The sequence below is a fragment of the Vanessa cardui genome, chromosome 16 (genome assembly GCF_905220365.1).
Source record: "Vanessa cardui chromosome 16, ilVanCard2.1, whole genome shotgun sequence".
In the NCBI taxonomy this organism is placed as follows: Eukaryota; Metazoa; Arthropoda; class Insecta; order Lepidoptera; family Nymphalidae; genus Vanessa; species Vanessa cardui.
This window is the reverse complement of record NC_061138.1, coordinates 6,985,620-7,001,805: the sequence shown is the minus strand read 5'-3', so window position 1 is coordinate 7,001,805 and position 16,186 is coordinate 6,985,620. Positions and strand designations below refer to the sequence as shown.

Below are 16,186 nucleotides of genomic sequence, written 5' to 3'. Positions count from 1 at the left end.
TCGTTTCAACGTTTCCTAAGAAAATGTACGCATGCACCAAGTCTCCAGCATAAAGTGATGGCGTTTGTGGACAAAACCGTTGCAAGCCTACTAAAATGTGTTCAAAACTCTATGGAACCATATTTCGCAGGTGATTTTTCCATCAACCTTAAAGAAAAGAGCCTAAACATTTCTTAAAGGCTGACAACACACCAGGAAGCCCCCCGGTGCTGCAGATGTCCAAGGGCGGTGGTAGTTACTTTCCATCAGGTGAGACCCCTGCTCGTTTCGTTCGTCTATGATACTAGGTGTTTTTGTAGCTTTTACAGTTTTTCCAGAGAAAATCAAATTGTTTTTAAACTCATGTTACAGTAATGAATTACATAGAAACTACCACCACTATGACAAATATGTACAAAATTTACCCGCACGCATTGGTGGCATGCATTACCAGCAGCCCTTTCCTCACCAGTTGGGGCAATAATGCGAGATATAATAATTATAATGAAGCTTTTTGCACCACTACCCCAAGTATCAGCGAATAGGACAAAACAGTAAATTGCTATAAGAAACGAATATTTGAATGGGTTTTTTTGTTTTTTTTTCCGCAGTGCCACCTGCTCTTAACAGTGTTTCTATTAATGTTAATAATTCTAAAATCTAATTCTAAACACGATTTGTGTTAAGCCATATTTACCTTTTTTTTATCTGACATTTAATATCAATTCATGTCAATGGACGAAGATTAAGTAAACATTAAATCTTACTATAGAAACGAATACGTTGCCCCAGGAAGAATGAGATGTTTTTTTCCATTAAATAATGCCAATTATTGTATAAGGTAAACTTAAATACCTAGTTTCCAATTTCAACAATTATATTCTCATTCTTCCTGGGGCAACGTATTCGTTTCTATAGTAAGATTTAATGTTTACTTAATCTTCGTCCATTGACATGAATTGATATTAAATGTCAGATAAAAAAAAGGTTTGTTTTGAATATGGGCATAATATTGTACGGATGCTGTGATCAACTGTAAGTACACCCATCTTATTAAAATAAGAGAGCTCGAGCGGCAAGAATATAAATAGATTGGACACTTTTTTTGCAGAATAAAAATAATCTGTTGCGTTACCTGGTAGCAAAATACCGTAAGACATAATACTATGAAAGTTTTCGTAGTTTACGATTATTGCTCTCGATATGCCAAGAAGGACTTTTATCTCTCGGACTATGTCAACACATTAAGCTGTATATAAAAATATATATTTAGGTTTTAATTTCATTGACCGTATTGTATATAAGCTTTATCGGAACTAAATCTATAAACCTAAAAATTAAAATTAAAACGATTATACAACAACAACAAGTATAGTAACAAAGGCTATATTTTTTGCTAGAAAAAGTTAGGGATTATTACTAAAACTTAACTAACATAACGCAACGTGTAAAACCTCTGAAACGTCATGAGACAAGTAAAATATGAAAGAACATATCAATATCTACAAGAAACTTCTGTAATCTTTCAAAGATTAACATTTCAAATTTTTTAAACTGTCTATTATTTTGATATGTGTGCGTTTGATGATATTTTATGAGCTTTAAATTGACTCAAATTTTGTATCATAATTTTGCCTGCTGATAAAAAAATACACAAGAAATGTTATTTTTTAATAATATTCCGACTATTTCACTAAAACAGTCATCATTATTTCTACTTGAATAAACGAATAAATACGTGTAAATCTTACATGTATTCTTTTTAAAATTATACTCAGAATCAGATTTTATAGGCTATATACAGGGTGTTTTGTAGAGGTTTTTTAAACCTTACCTCCATAACATTTTTAAAATCTGTTTTAAACTGGATAATTTAACTTTAACTTGGTGTCTGATACATCTTTAAGCATCGAAAAGCCTAGAAAAATTAGATAGAATTAGAGCTAACTAACTGATAAAGAGGTCATCAAGTCAAAAAATAAAATAAAAAATCATATCAAAGTTCAACTTTGACTACGATTTAAAAAAAACTTAAGCAATTCTGGTGGTGAAATTCATTCAAAAACTTCTCTGTTTATCACTTGTTACAACGACATACAAAACTGCTATAATACTTATCAGCTTGTGGAGTAAAGATAAGATTCAAAGTAACAACCATAACAATAAAAAAACGTGTCATCTATGTTAAGGCCTACTACGACGACCAGGTATAAAACTATTGTTATTAGTTCTTCTTTCTCTGTCACCACCAGCACCAGCAACGCCTAAAGACGTATCAGAGACCTTAAAGTTAAATTATCCAGGCTAAAACAGATTTTAAAAATGTTATGGAGGTAAAATTTCGGTGGAAAATCGAAAAATTAACAAAAAATACTTTAAAAAAAATGGATGGGTTTTGACTTTTTTTGGGCAACTTGTATTCTCAAAATGGGCCTCCAAACACGCCCACTTAATTTGTCGGACCCTCTACAAAACACCCTGTATATATATAATGTAAGCAATCAAAGATCATAAAAAACACATATTTTTTTTTCATGACCTTACTCAAAGTGACAACAAAAACACAAAAATGTGAATAACTCTCTTTTATTATCATGTCTTTAAGATTATAGCCTATTTTCTTTGTACTTTTCACCAAAGGTGTCCCAAAGGAGCGCCGTGTCCCAAGCCCCAAGGAGCAACGTGTGCGGCGGCAGCCAAGGCCACGGGAGCAGGCGCGATTACGCGAGCAGCAGGAACATCAATGCGGGCAGAGTGTGACCAGGCAACAGCTGGAGCAGCAACGGCCCATGGAGCCGCAGCCCAGGGAGCGACGACTGATCTCTTTTTCAGCAGATGAGCACCGCCATGGTCGAGTGCCTTAGCGGTGTAATGAATAGCACGGTCAACGTTAACACTAAGAGTATCCAGTGGTCTGCCATCGTGAGCCAAGATGTTGGCGGGTTGTCCAGGGGCAAGAGAAAGTGGGCCCCTGTAGTTGTACGCGCCGATTGGAGCAAGTGGAGCTGCAGCAACTGGAGCTGCGAGTGGAGCAGCAATGGCTGCACCCCAGGGAGTAGCTAAATGAGCGCCCCATGGAGCAGCTAAGTGCCCACCCCATAAAGGTGCAATACCACTGGCGGCCACGGAGGCGAGGACCATAGACAACACCACCAGCTTGAACATTGTGGTCTGTGTTGTTAAGAGTTCAAAAAGTAACTGATGATTATTCCCTTTAAGGTTTAGCTTTTATACTAGTTGAACTTGGAGGCGTTAGTCCAAATACCTTTGTGACGTCACATAATATGCAACAGGGCGTTGGCCGGTGATCATACTCGGAAAGAAAATCACTGCAAGGGTAGCGCAGGCGCATTTTAGTAATTGAATTCCATATAATAAACCTTACAGCGTATTAAATTAGTGTCACAGCTGTTCTAACAATATAATAACACTTCCGAGTTTACCTTGGACTGCATAAAGGTCCATTCACTTTGCTGATAATATTATCAAATATGTTGTTTATCCTAAATTTGTTAAAAATTCCATAACTAGATTCATTGATCAACAGCTTTGAACTAACAACACTCAAAGTGGAGTATAGAAATAATCAATAAGATTCACAAGGATTTCGAATAAAAATTTAAAATAAGTTTATGAATTAATTTTTCTTTTATGGGTATATTTAAACTGTTTATATAGTTGTTGATTAGTATGGATACTTTATGATACACAAATTACAGTTAGTTAAATTTAATTTATATCTTTTTTTATTTGTAAAAATCCTCCTTTAGTGCTTAACGTTATGGTTACACATGTAACTGGTATTTAATATTAGATATACAGGATTCTTTACCATCATACTGTATTATTATAACAAAGATCAATCAAAACGATCGTTAACCTAGTTTGATTGGACGCTACCGATAAACATACCTCGCACAGACTTCTTTACTTTATGTTCGAAGAAGAAAGTGTTTTAGGTCCGTTTAATAAAACTTCTCATCCTGCACTGACTTATTTGGCGACATATGTAAATAATCGATAATTACTAATATTACAAATATAGGCTGAAGATCCCCAACGTGTTGTATTATTCAATCTACTGATTTCAATTAAATAAATCTTATGGTTGATGACTTAGGAGCAAAAAGCCAACACTTACATGAACATAGGTGTACCCTATCTCGTATATTCTATGAATTTTTACACTTATTATGAATGAAACGATGATTAGTACTCGTTAATATAAGGCTCATAAAATCAGCGAAGAAACAAATTGACGAATATAAATAAAAGTGAAACTTCCGAACAAAAAAATTCAGACGGAAATCAAACCTGTAAAAACAGCAACGCTACGCAGCATCGCGACCACTGGAGTCCCGTTTCCTCGACCTTCCTTGACCCTTACTTTAGCTTAATAATTTTGTGAAGCAATAGCTCGGAACGGCAACGTTTGGCTTATTATTATTGTAATAAAGGTAGATTTGTTTCATTGTCTGTTATTTAATAATATATACTATTAAATTCGTTCCGATGTCCAAACACCTTGATAATTAAATCCCAAATAAAAAGTTTGAACGCATCTCAAAAAAGGCGCGCGACGCCAAAAAATGGGTTTGTAGGTCTGCTGCTCTACAAGTCCAGACATTTTTCGATATCATTCACGAAAAAAAGGATATGGTGAAAAACAATTTTTTTCTCCCAAATTTTTGTGGTTTTATCGATATCTCGATAATTTTGATCGATACGTGAAAAATGTATAGAACCTTAATTGGAGATCGCACAAAGAGCAACAAAAAGTATTCAATTAAAAAATCGTATCTCGAGGGGGTACCGAGTTATTCTAAAAAAACTTAATTTAACCCTTTTTTCAAAATGGCGGAAAACAGACAAGGATATTTTGTTCGACACTTTGAACTTAAGATTTTCTAGCCATTCCACACGTAATCCAAAATTTCGCTTTCTCGGTTCATTTGCATTTCTAACCCAATTTTTCCAAATTAATGACTGGACCCTCCATGAATACATTTTTGTTGCCCAGTTTAGTCTATATATATATATATATTAAATAACAAGTCCTGGCTGACTGACTCATCATCGCGGAGCTTAAACTGCTAAAGTTAGGGCTTTGAAAATTGGTGAGTAGGGTGGATTTATCGAGTAGGCACCCATTAAGAAAGGAATTTTAGAAATTCTACCTCTAAGGGGGTGAAATAGGCGTTAAACGTTTTTATGGAAGTCCGTCAGTTTTTAAGTTAGAAACATGAAATTTTATTTTTGGGATACGGATTAAAAATAAGTCGATATCTATTTGAGCATTTTTGGACTTTTGTGGTAAGGGTTTAAATTTTTTATGGTAGTCCGTCATTTTCTTAAGTTAGAGAAATGAAATTTTATTTTTGGGGTACTCATTAAAAATAAGTAAATATGTATTTTGCCTATCCGGATATTCTAGCCCTAAAGCGTGAAATAAAATAATGCAACACATATAAATATAAAGATTTATTCATATAACTTAAATTCCATTATTTGTATCTGCAAATACAACAATCTTATGATCTATCTTACATCATATACGTATATTACTTATCATATCTTACATTGAATGGTCTTATAGCTAATTATCTGTAACTATGAATATACAAGCTCACTTTAAGTAGAATGATATACATTTAAATAATCTAATACAAACTGTAATTATATGTGACTACGCTATTAACTGCTTATATAAAATAATAATTGAAATACTTAACTTTTGAACTAGTCGCTTCGGCGGCCGAACAAAAACTACCCCAGAGACCAGTCACCATACTTTTATATCTCGGTTCACACCGCACTTACTTGAAATAATTTTTATTTTTCACCTACCCTCAATGATTGATCAGTACACAACACTTGTAATAAACGAGTATTATACTTTTTACAAACATGATTCAATTGCTATTAGTATAATAATCTATCACGGCCAGACTGACCAGTACTTCGCTCTCGAAGTACCTGCTCTACATACAGCATATACTTGGATATATAAATAATATACAGACATATACATAGAGACATACACATATAATTATATAACTCATACTTTTTTTTTTTTTTTTTTGCACTAATAGCCACTCCCTTCTTATACAAGTCCTATCACCCGCTGCCAGTGACTCTCAGACAGGTATCAGGGCAGCGACCGACCAGCGGTTTTTTTTTTTTTTTAATTTCCTTTCTTTTTTTACTCTAATAGCCACTCCCTTCTTATACAAGTCCTATCACCCGCTGCCAGTGACTCTCAGACAGGTATCAGGGCAGCGACCGACCAGCGGTTTTAATTTTTTTTTTTTTTTTTTTGTTTTCTTTTTTTTTCATATATATATACACAACACACACACACAAACACTAATAATATGTTTTATTATCAATAATAATATATAAAATAAAATAGTCATTTGAATCATTCAAAAAAAAATATAATATGTTGTACACCATCAATCATGAGAATCAAAATAAATAACAAATGAATTAATTGCCATAGTCTCTTACAACACAAGGTTAACTAAATCTATACCTAAAAAGTAAATTACTATAAATTTCTAAATTATAAACAATAAAACAAACTAATTAATGATGATATTGTTCCGAAATGGAGGAAAAATTTAATATTATTTATAACATTTAAGATTGTTCAAAAGCAGCGTTTTGTTCCACCCATTCACCAGGCCAAATTCTAAGTTTTTCTTTAGCTACAGTAATATTTCTCAGATTATTTCGTCCTTTTAAATAATATCTATCATTTTCCAAGACATTCGTTATTTCGTACGGACCTTTAAATTTGACAGTTAACTTATCGTGTCTTCTATGATCTTGATTAACATATACAATGTCCCCAACTTTAAAAGACATGTTAGTCCGGCGGGTGGAATCAAACCGTTCTTTAAATTTATCAGCTATATTATTCAATCTTTGTCGAGCTAGGTCACGATCAGCATGTACGTTAATAGGTGTTTGTGTAGACTCATCAACAACATCAGTCAGTCGAGCCTGTATGGGAGGTATATTACCTTCTCTACCAATTAATCCGGAAAATCCGGTGGATTTCTGAACAGTAGTGTTTAGTGATTGTTGTACCTTCCATATGACACTCGGCCATTCTGTTACGTCATTGATAGTACTACTCAACATGTTAATTACAGTGGCCACATATCGTTCTACCTGCCCGTTACTACGTGGTGTTCCTGTTGATATCATATGGTGCTCAATATTCATTTCGCGGAATAATGACTGGATTTTTATAGAACTGAAATTGGTGCCTCTATCTGTGACCACAACAGAGGGGGAACCAAATAATGTTATTGTTTCACGTAACAGAAATAAAAGTTCTTGACAATTGAGAGTTTTGAGCGGTTTTAAGATGCAAAATTTTGTGAATCCATCCACAATTAATAAAACATGTTTATATCCCTCAGGTGATTGTTTAAATGGTCCGGTGCAGTCAAGATGCAAAGTATGAAACGGTATTGATTTTATAAGCGGATGTAACAAGCCTTGTTTAGGCCCTGCTTGCTTTGTGCGTACAGCATAAAGGTACCTTTATGCTGTACGCACTTTAAGCAATGTTGAATATATTTTTTTGTAAACGCAGCAATGCCAGGGAACCAAAAGTTTTCACGGATTTTACTCATAGTTTTATCATAGCCCACATGACAGTTGTCATCATGATATAACCGTAATAAACTTAATCTGTATCCTTTTGGTACAAAAAGTTTTGGGACTGAGTCTGGTTTGCTTTTATAGTGTAGTAAGTTGTTAATAATTACATATTGATTGACATCAACTTCGCCTGTATGAACCTTATTAATCAGGGATTGGGTTTCATTATCATTTTGTTGAGCTAATTCTAACCATGACGGCGGTCTATCAGGGTCATTAAGAATACTAATTATTACAGGGGGTGACGGAACAATTTTGACGACAGGGTTTCGACTAAGATAATCTACATGACCTACAAAAACTAAACTTTCCTTTTTTATAAACAATGTCAAACTGAAAATCTTGCATAAAGGTCCACCATCTAGCTACACGGGGTGATAAATCCTTTTTATTCATAGTCGGTTTGATAGCATTACAGTCTGTGACTATGGTAAATTCAATCCCTAATAGATAAACGCGAAAGTGCTTTAAGGCGTTAAAAATCGCCAATGTTTCTAAGTCGTAAGAACAATACCTAGATTCCGCGGGTGTAGTGCGTTTGCTATAGTAAGCAACAACTTTGTTTTGGTTTTTAACTCTCTGCATCAGGACAGCACCGTAACCAATGGAACTAGCATCGGTGTGCAGTTCTGTTTTAAGGACAGGGTCGAATATAATTAATAGTGGTTTAGATACCAGATGTTGAATAACATAGTTACGAGCATTATTCTGTTCCTGACCCCATATCCATTGTTGGTTACTTTTTGTGAGTTTACTAATGGGAGCAGTGCGTGAGGCAAACTCAGGTATAAACTTTCTAAAATAACTTGCCAACCCCATAAATTGACGTACTTCTTTAACATTAGTTGGTAAAGGAGAGTTAATAAGTGCTGAAACTTTATTGTCACTTGGCCTAACGCCATCTTTCGAAATATTTCTACCAAGATATTCTATATTATCAACAAAAAATTTACATTTCTTTAAGTTTACGGTAAAGCCGGCCGAACTCAGAGCATCAAAAGTTTGTTCGAGATATTTTAGACCCGTAGACATTGTTTGGAAAGGAATTAACAAATCATCTATGTAAACTAACAAAAAATCTAGATGTTTTACAGCCTTTGTAATAGCTTTTTGAAAAACAGATGGGCCATTACATATTCCAAAGGGCATTTTTAGAAATTCATAATGCCCATCGGGTGTAATAAAAGCTGTGTATTTTATGGAACTTTGAGATACCGGTATCTGATGAAAACCGTTTTTCATGTCAATGGAGATGAAATAGCAAGCTTTTCTTAACTTATCAATTTGATCATCGATGAGGGGGAGAGGGTAACGTTCTTTTTCTATAATTTTATTTAAGGCTCTATAATCAATACATAATCGGTCACTACCATCTTTCTTTTTAACGAGCAATACGGGACTAGCATACGAGGAGTCACTTTCTCGGATCACTTTCTGTTTTAAAAGGTCATTAATTATTTCCTTAACTTTTTCTCGCTCGACAGGAGCCAAACGGTATGGGCGATAATTAATTACCTCATCTTTCTTTAATTTAAGGCATAATTCGCCAGTATTTACAGTACCAAGATTTTCTGTAGTGGGCAATATAGAAGAATATTTAACAAAGAGGTTTTTGATCGACAGTTGCAAAGTAGGTGTTAAATGACTTGTCAATTCCCTTAAATGAATTAGCTCTGAATGGATATCAGTCAATCGGGTAACGACATTAATTTTGTCATGTGTGTACGTTCGAATAAGCTTACAGCCATCTGAGTCTATAACTATAGCTATATCCGGGTAGTTAATAGCATTTCTACCAATCAAACAATCATAGGTAAAGTCCTTATCTCTTGCTATGTAAAACTCTATTTCTATACAGACCTCATTAAATTTAACTGGCACTGCCATAATACCAAAGACATGTAACTTCCCGTTACCGAGTCCGTCTAAATTTACTGAACAAGGAGAGACATTACAGCCTAATTGTTTAGCAATTGACTCTTTAATTACGCTACAACTGGCACCGGTATCTATAAGTGCCATAATTTTGCAATCTCTTATACTTATTTCCGTAAGTTTCAGATTTGTACTTAAGCAATTCACGTTACTTGTTTTATCTTGGCTTTCTGATTTATTATGTTCGATACTCTTTTTCTTATAAAAACAAATGGATTCATCATGGCCTAATCTCTTGCAAAAGGAACATTGCACTTTGTTAGGAAAATATCTCATGCTATTGAAGTTGTTATAATTTCTGAATTCCGGCCTAGTAATTCTGTTTCTAAAGCACTGACTTCTAACATGACCTAATTTATCACAACTATAGCAACGACGTTCTCTAGTGTCTTCAAATTTTGTACGCTTACTATTTGTGGGTATATCGTGTATATCAATAATTTCGTCTGCCAATCGTTTCTTGGGTATTTTAACATAAGTTGTAAATAATGAAATTAATTCAGCGGTATTTTCGACACGACTGTTGAAAGATGCCATTCTAATATTATCATCTACAATACCTCCGCATACAAGCTGGACTAACTGTTGCTCAGTAAATGCTACTTTGGTGTTTTTGTATAGCCTAATCTTTTCTCTAGCATATTCACAATATGAATCAGATAAATCTGAGGTAAAAAGTACAGCTTTATGAAGTTTCTCGGATAAATTACGTTTTTCTGGATACAAGTCACTTATAGTCATTTTAAAGTTATCCCAACTTCTACCCTCCTCCGGGTCCCACGATTCGTACCATAGTAATGCAGAGCCCTTGAGGGCCTTACCTGCCTTAACCACTGCAGTAGCACTACTCCATCCAAGATCCTTTGCGACGATGTCAATGCTATGGCACCAACTCTCTGCTCCGTTGTCATTTTTATCAGGATCGAAGGGTGGCAGCACCACGTCATCTTCGCGGTGATTTGTTGCAACTGCATCTCTGATAGCTTTGAGTAAGCTTTCTATAACAGCAGGATCCATGACGGAATAACGAAGCCACGTTGACTTGAAACTGCAAAAAAAAAAAAAAATTATATTAGTGATTGAGTCGTATCCCACTTCTGAAAATAAAATAATGCAACACATATAAATATAAAGATTTATTCATATAACTTAAATTCCATTATTTGTATCTGCAAATACAACAATCTTATGATCTATCTTACATCATAAAATGTCTTCGGGCGTTTAATTACTAATAAATAAACACCTATATCAGCATATATGGAAATTCTACTCCTAAAAGGGAAAAATAAGGGTTAAATAAAGTATGTGCGAAAGCCTCTCATTTATTAAGTTAAAACATAAAACATTATTTTTGGGATATTGGTTAAGAATAAGTTGATACGTACTTTAATTTTCTGGATATTTTAGCCCTACGGGGTGAAATATAAATCTTTGAAGTTAGAGACATGAAACTATATTTTTGGGAAAATGGTTAGAAATTATAAGACGAGAGCCGAGATAGCCCTTTGGATAGAACACGTGCAATATGAACCTATGATTGCGGGTTCGAACCCAGGCAAGCACCACTGAATATTCATAAGCTTAATTTGTGTTTACAATTTAAGTCGAGCTCGGCGGTGGAAGGAAACATCGTGAGGAAACCTGTATGTGTCTAATTTCATAGAAATTCTGCCACATGTGTATTTCTCCAACTCAGATTGGAACAGAACATTGTAATGTCATAGGGAAAACGATAATCACTTGATGATAGATTTATAGATGAGAAACAGTGTAATATTTATTTAAAGTTCAAATGGGAACAGTTCGCGCTTAAGTCAATTAACAAAACACGAAGTCAAATTTTTAAAATTGACTGCATGGACTTGAATGAACCACCAGTGTTCTTTGCAAAGAGGTCTTAAACTAACGTAATTTTAAATTAGTATATTAAGTTATTTATAACCATTTTAAACGAGCAAAGCCGCGAGCAACAGCTAGATTTGTATAAAACTTCTGTTTAAATTATTTGAACTAATATTTTTATGTTGGCTATAGATATAATGATTATTGAGCTACAAAAGGAACAATTACAACATATTCAAAATAAATATAAATATGGTTATGTTACGCATTAATTATTTCACTTATAAAATGTTATATGGTTTGCGTGCACTAAACTATTTCCGTCATATTTATGAACAAAAGAACTAATAATTATTATTATAGAACATATATTATGTTATAAAGTTAGTCTACGCCTCGTATGCCTCTTGACTATATGGTCTAATAGCTGCTCGCAGTTTATTCGACTGCCAAGTCCTGGGTTCACATACAGAGTCAGTAAAACAATACTGGATATTTTTCTCTGTGCATTTCCCAGAAATCGGTCAGGTTTACAACATTTCTGTTGTAATTCTCTTTATCGCACTCAAATATGATACAAGAAGTAAAATTAAGTAAAAAACTCTGGTGATAAATTCACCGGATGTATATGTATTACTAATATCTCATTACTAAGATGAATCCTTTGATCATCATCATGAAATGTAATTAAGTAAGTCTAACAAAAGTAATACAATATATATAAAATTAGAACGTAGGCCAGTGTCACTAAAGGTACAAGGGACATAGCATCTTAGTTCCATAGGTTGGTGGCGCATTGACGATGTTAGGAATAGTTAATATTTCTTACAGCGTCATTGTCTATGGGTGATGATGACCACTTACCATCAGGTGGCCCATATGCTTGTCCGCTAACCTATTACCATAAAATAAAAAAAATTAAGGACTTGCAACCCCGGATACGCAAAGGTGCAACTTTTACGGTACAGAGGAACCTATAGCACTCGGGAATAATGTAACTTTCTACCAGTGAAAAAAATATTAAAATAAGACAGCTAGCTATGAAAATTACTCCTACATACAAATTTTACCCATTTATAAATTTAATACTAACATTTTACTGTTTGCATTTGATTTTGTTACTCACACATTATAAAGGTTTTGTTTGATATGTTAACGCCTTGACAGCTTATCTTTAAAACCATAACTCTATGTCCCAATATTATATTTTATCTTAGTCTCCAGATTATTTCACTAACATTTGAAAGGTTTTGTATAACATCATAAATTACGCAAGTTATTATTAACGTGTTTATTTAATCTTTATTACATAATGTAAAGTATATTAAACAAAAGGTTAGCATAATTCCAAAAACAGTTTACTTATTTATACCAAAATATATTTAATGTACTGAAACCTATATAATATTATAATGGCTCGGGGTAAAAGATTCATGTAGGCAAGATACATGGATAAATTTAAATTTGTAGTTATCAGCACAGAACTATCGCTGGCGGGCGTTGTTTACAATGTATACAGATTTATACTCCTCTTTACGATTTTAGTCATAGTCTATTTCATGAGATACATTTTTTACACTTGGTGGTAGTCTTTGTGCAAGACAGTCTGATTAGGTACCATCCATTGAGCGGATATTTTACCACCAAACAGCAGTCAGTGTTGTTGTGTTCCGATTTGAGTGAGCCCACTGGCTCAGTGTAACTACAGAATCAAGGGACAAAATATTATAGTTCCAATGGTTTGGGGCGCAATGGTGGTGTGGTATATTTTTAAATGATTAATAGGTCATAAATTAATCATTATTTTTATTTTTACAAAATTAAAGTAAATTAATGATTAAAAATAACACAACTGCTACGGATACGATTATTATTACTGTTGAATAAAATAAAGATAAAACTTAATTTTATTTAGGTATATATTGTTCATAAAAGCAGTATTCAAGAGATTAAAATTCAAGTATTCAGAGAAAGAGTAAATATGTCGCGCCACATTTTCGACTTCACAAAGGTAATTCTTCCCAATTCAGTGTAATCCAATGTATAATCGAATTCCTATACCATTTTACATTTACCGATAAATTTTGTTCTCGTTATTCCTCTTCTCGGAATCGATAATTTATTTTGTGACAAATTTTCGTAAAAAATTACATTCACCTACTTTTGATTTTTTTTAATACGCAATAAAAATACTTATAACGTCTTAAATATAACGAAGATGAATGTTTACTTGGAGACTAAATTGATTTTTTTAATTTATTTTTTTGTTTAAAACGTCATTATATTTTTTTTTATTATTGTTAATTTATTTATTTTGTATTTAAACTCTGAAATTCTGTGAGAGATGATCAATTTATTTATTTATTTAATGAAATAATTTAATAGTAGGTACTAAAATATTATTTTTTTAAAATACTCTACACAAAATAATAGCAACAAAATGTAGTCATGTTTACAGGGTCAGGAAAGGAAACAAGTTGTAATAGTAACTCTCTTTAATAGGTCATTTTTCAGATGATTCAAGCGTAATTCAATCCTCACCAAAGGTGTCCCAAACGTACACCGTGTCCCCATCCCCAAGCGGCAATGGGTGCAGCGGCAACGGGTGCAACGACGCGAGCAGCTGCGACACCGTGCCAGCCCAAAGGAGCAGCCACCAGAGGAGCGCCGACGATTGATCTCTTCTTCAACAGATGAGCACCAACGTGGTCAAGAGCTTTCGCGGTCAAGTGAGCGGCACGGTCTACGTTAACACTCAGAGTGTCGAGGGGCCTGCCGTCGGCAGCCAAGATATTGGCAGGCTGTCCGGGAGCGAGTGACAGTGGGCCTCTGTAGTTGTACGCACCGATAGGAGCGCCCACAGCGACAGGAGCGGCGACTGCAGCACCCCAAGGAGCGGCCAGGGCAGCGCCCCAGGGAGCGGCTAAGTGTCCTCCCCATAAAGGAGCGATGGCGCTGGGCTCAGCTACGGCCAAAGCCAGTACAACAGACAACACCACCAGTTTAAACATTTTGGTCTGTGTTGATATCAGTTCAGAAGCTAACTGTGACATATTCTTCAATAAGTTAAGCTTTTATACTAGTTGAACTTGTAGGACTTACTCCAGATACCTTTGTGACGTTAGATATTATGCAATAGTGCATTACTTATTCATCATACTCGGAAAGATAATCGTTCCAAGGGTAGCGCAGGCGCCACTATTTACAATCAATCAAAAAGATAATAAGAAACCTTACAGCGTTTGAAATTAGTCCTTAACACGTCAACAAACAATATTATTTTTCCGCATATTAAGATCCATTCACTTTGCCAACATACACGTAAAGCTTCAAATTCTTTAAACCTCCGTGTAAACACAATAATTTCCATAGAATTTTATTTGATCGCATATTTTATTTACAACTTAAACTTACGAATTAGTTTGCATTTTATCTACATTTAATACAAGGTCATAAAATTTAGGATTTTATATTTACTGTTATCTTTTTTTGTAATTTTACTTAAGCTTCATCAAAGCAAATAAGTTGAACATGATTGTTAAAATAAAATCATTCACAAGAACAATTTAAAACTACTCAACATATAAAGTAATGAAAAAAATATTATCAACAACAACAACAACAACAGCCTGTAAATTCAGACTGCTGGGTTCAAGGCCTCCTCTCCCTTTGAGGAGAAGGTTTGAAACATATTCCACCACGCTGTTCCAATACGGGTTGGTGGAATGCACATGTGCAGAATTTTTATGAAATTTGTCACATGCAGGTTTCCTCACGATGTTTTCCTTCACCGCTGAGCACGAGATGAATTATAAAGACAAATTAAGCACATGAATCATTGGTGCTTGCCTGGATTTGAACCCGCAATCATCGGTTAAGATGCACGTGTTCTAACCACTGGGTCATCCCGACTTTTTGACATTTCTTTTTTAAAATATTATCATCACTACATAATATATTGTATCATCAATACAAAACAAAGTCACTTTCTTTGTTCCTATGTCCCTTTGTAAGCTTAAATCTTTAAAACTACGCAACGATTTTGATGCGGTTTTTTAAAAGATAGAGTGATTCGAGATTTCTTTCTTTTTGTATATAATACATGGACAATATAGTAAAGAAACACTGATATTTTAGAAGTTAGTAATGTGCTGTCATAAGTAAAAAAAATCAGTAGTATATTTAGTATCAGTATTGAAGTGCAAAGCCGTGGCGGCTCGCTAGTATTTTATAAATAAATAAAAAAAAAAACAAGAACATTCCATTTCTTAAACTTTAATAATAAACAGAAACTTATGGTGAATCTTGTGAGTACACTTGCGAAGTTTCCTGGTCCAAACAAACTCCATACAAAGCCGAAACGTATGTTTGATACAAATAAATATAATGAAACAAAGTATTGTACACAAAAAAATACATTCTTAAAAATGTGTTATTATTATATTTTACATTAAAACGCACTAAAAAAACTAACAATATAAATCTATTTTGTTTGGATTGCCGGTTTTTTCATGACATGAAAAAGAGGAAATCTGTTGTTTTTTAAATGTAATATAAAATTTTAATTTACAGTAAAGACGCAAGATAAAACTAAAAGAAACAATATTGCCTTCATTAACTCAATTAATTACATACCAGTTTAACCCACTAAAAAACCCACATTTTTAATTATGAAAATTATTTATTAGTAAAGTGTATTTGTTTTAACCTCACTGGTTGATAAAATTATTGGAATAACGGTATTTATTTC

The 16,186-nt window shown here is 33.9% G+C and overlaps 2 protein-coding genes across 2 annotated transcripts; both read right to left on the bottom strand.

Annotated features, from left to right (window-relative positions):
- Positions 1 to 2,549: 2,549 nt before the first annotated feature.
- Positions 2,550 to 3,189, bottom strand: LOC124536535. Its single transcript, XM_047113096.1, has one exon. The coding sequence runs from the start codon at positions 3,142 to 3,144 to the stop codon at positions 2,611 to 2,613; it is 534 nt and encodes a 177-aa protein (XP_046969052.1). The 5' UTR covers positions 3,145 to 3,189; the 3' UTR covers positions 2,550 to 2,610.
- A 10,727-nt stretch (positions 3,190 to 13,916) lies between these two features.
- On the bottom strand, positions 13,917 to 14,504 carry LOC124536521. Its single transcript, XM_047113076.1, has one exon. It carries the CDS (start codon positions 14,487 to 14,489, stop codon positions 13,974 to 13,976), a length of 516 nt encoding a protein of 171 aa, XP_046969032.1. The 5' UTR covers positions 14,490 to 14,504; the 3' UTR covers positions 13,917 to 13,973.
- Between the last annotated feature and the right edge of the window lie 1,682 nt (positions 14,505 to 16,186).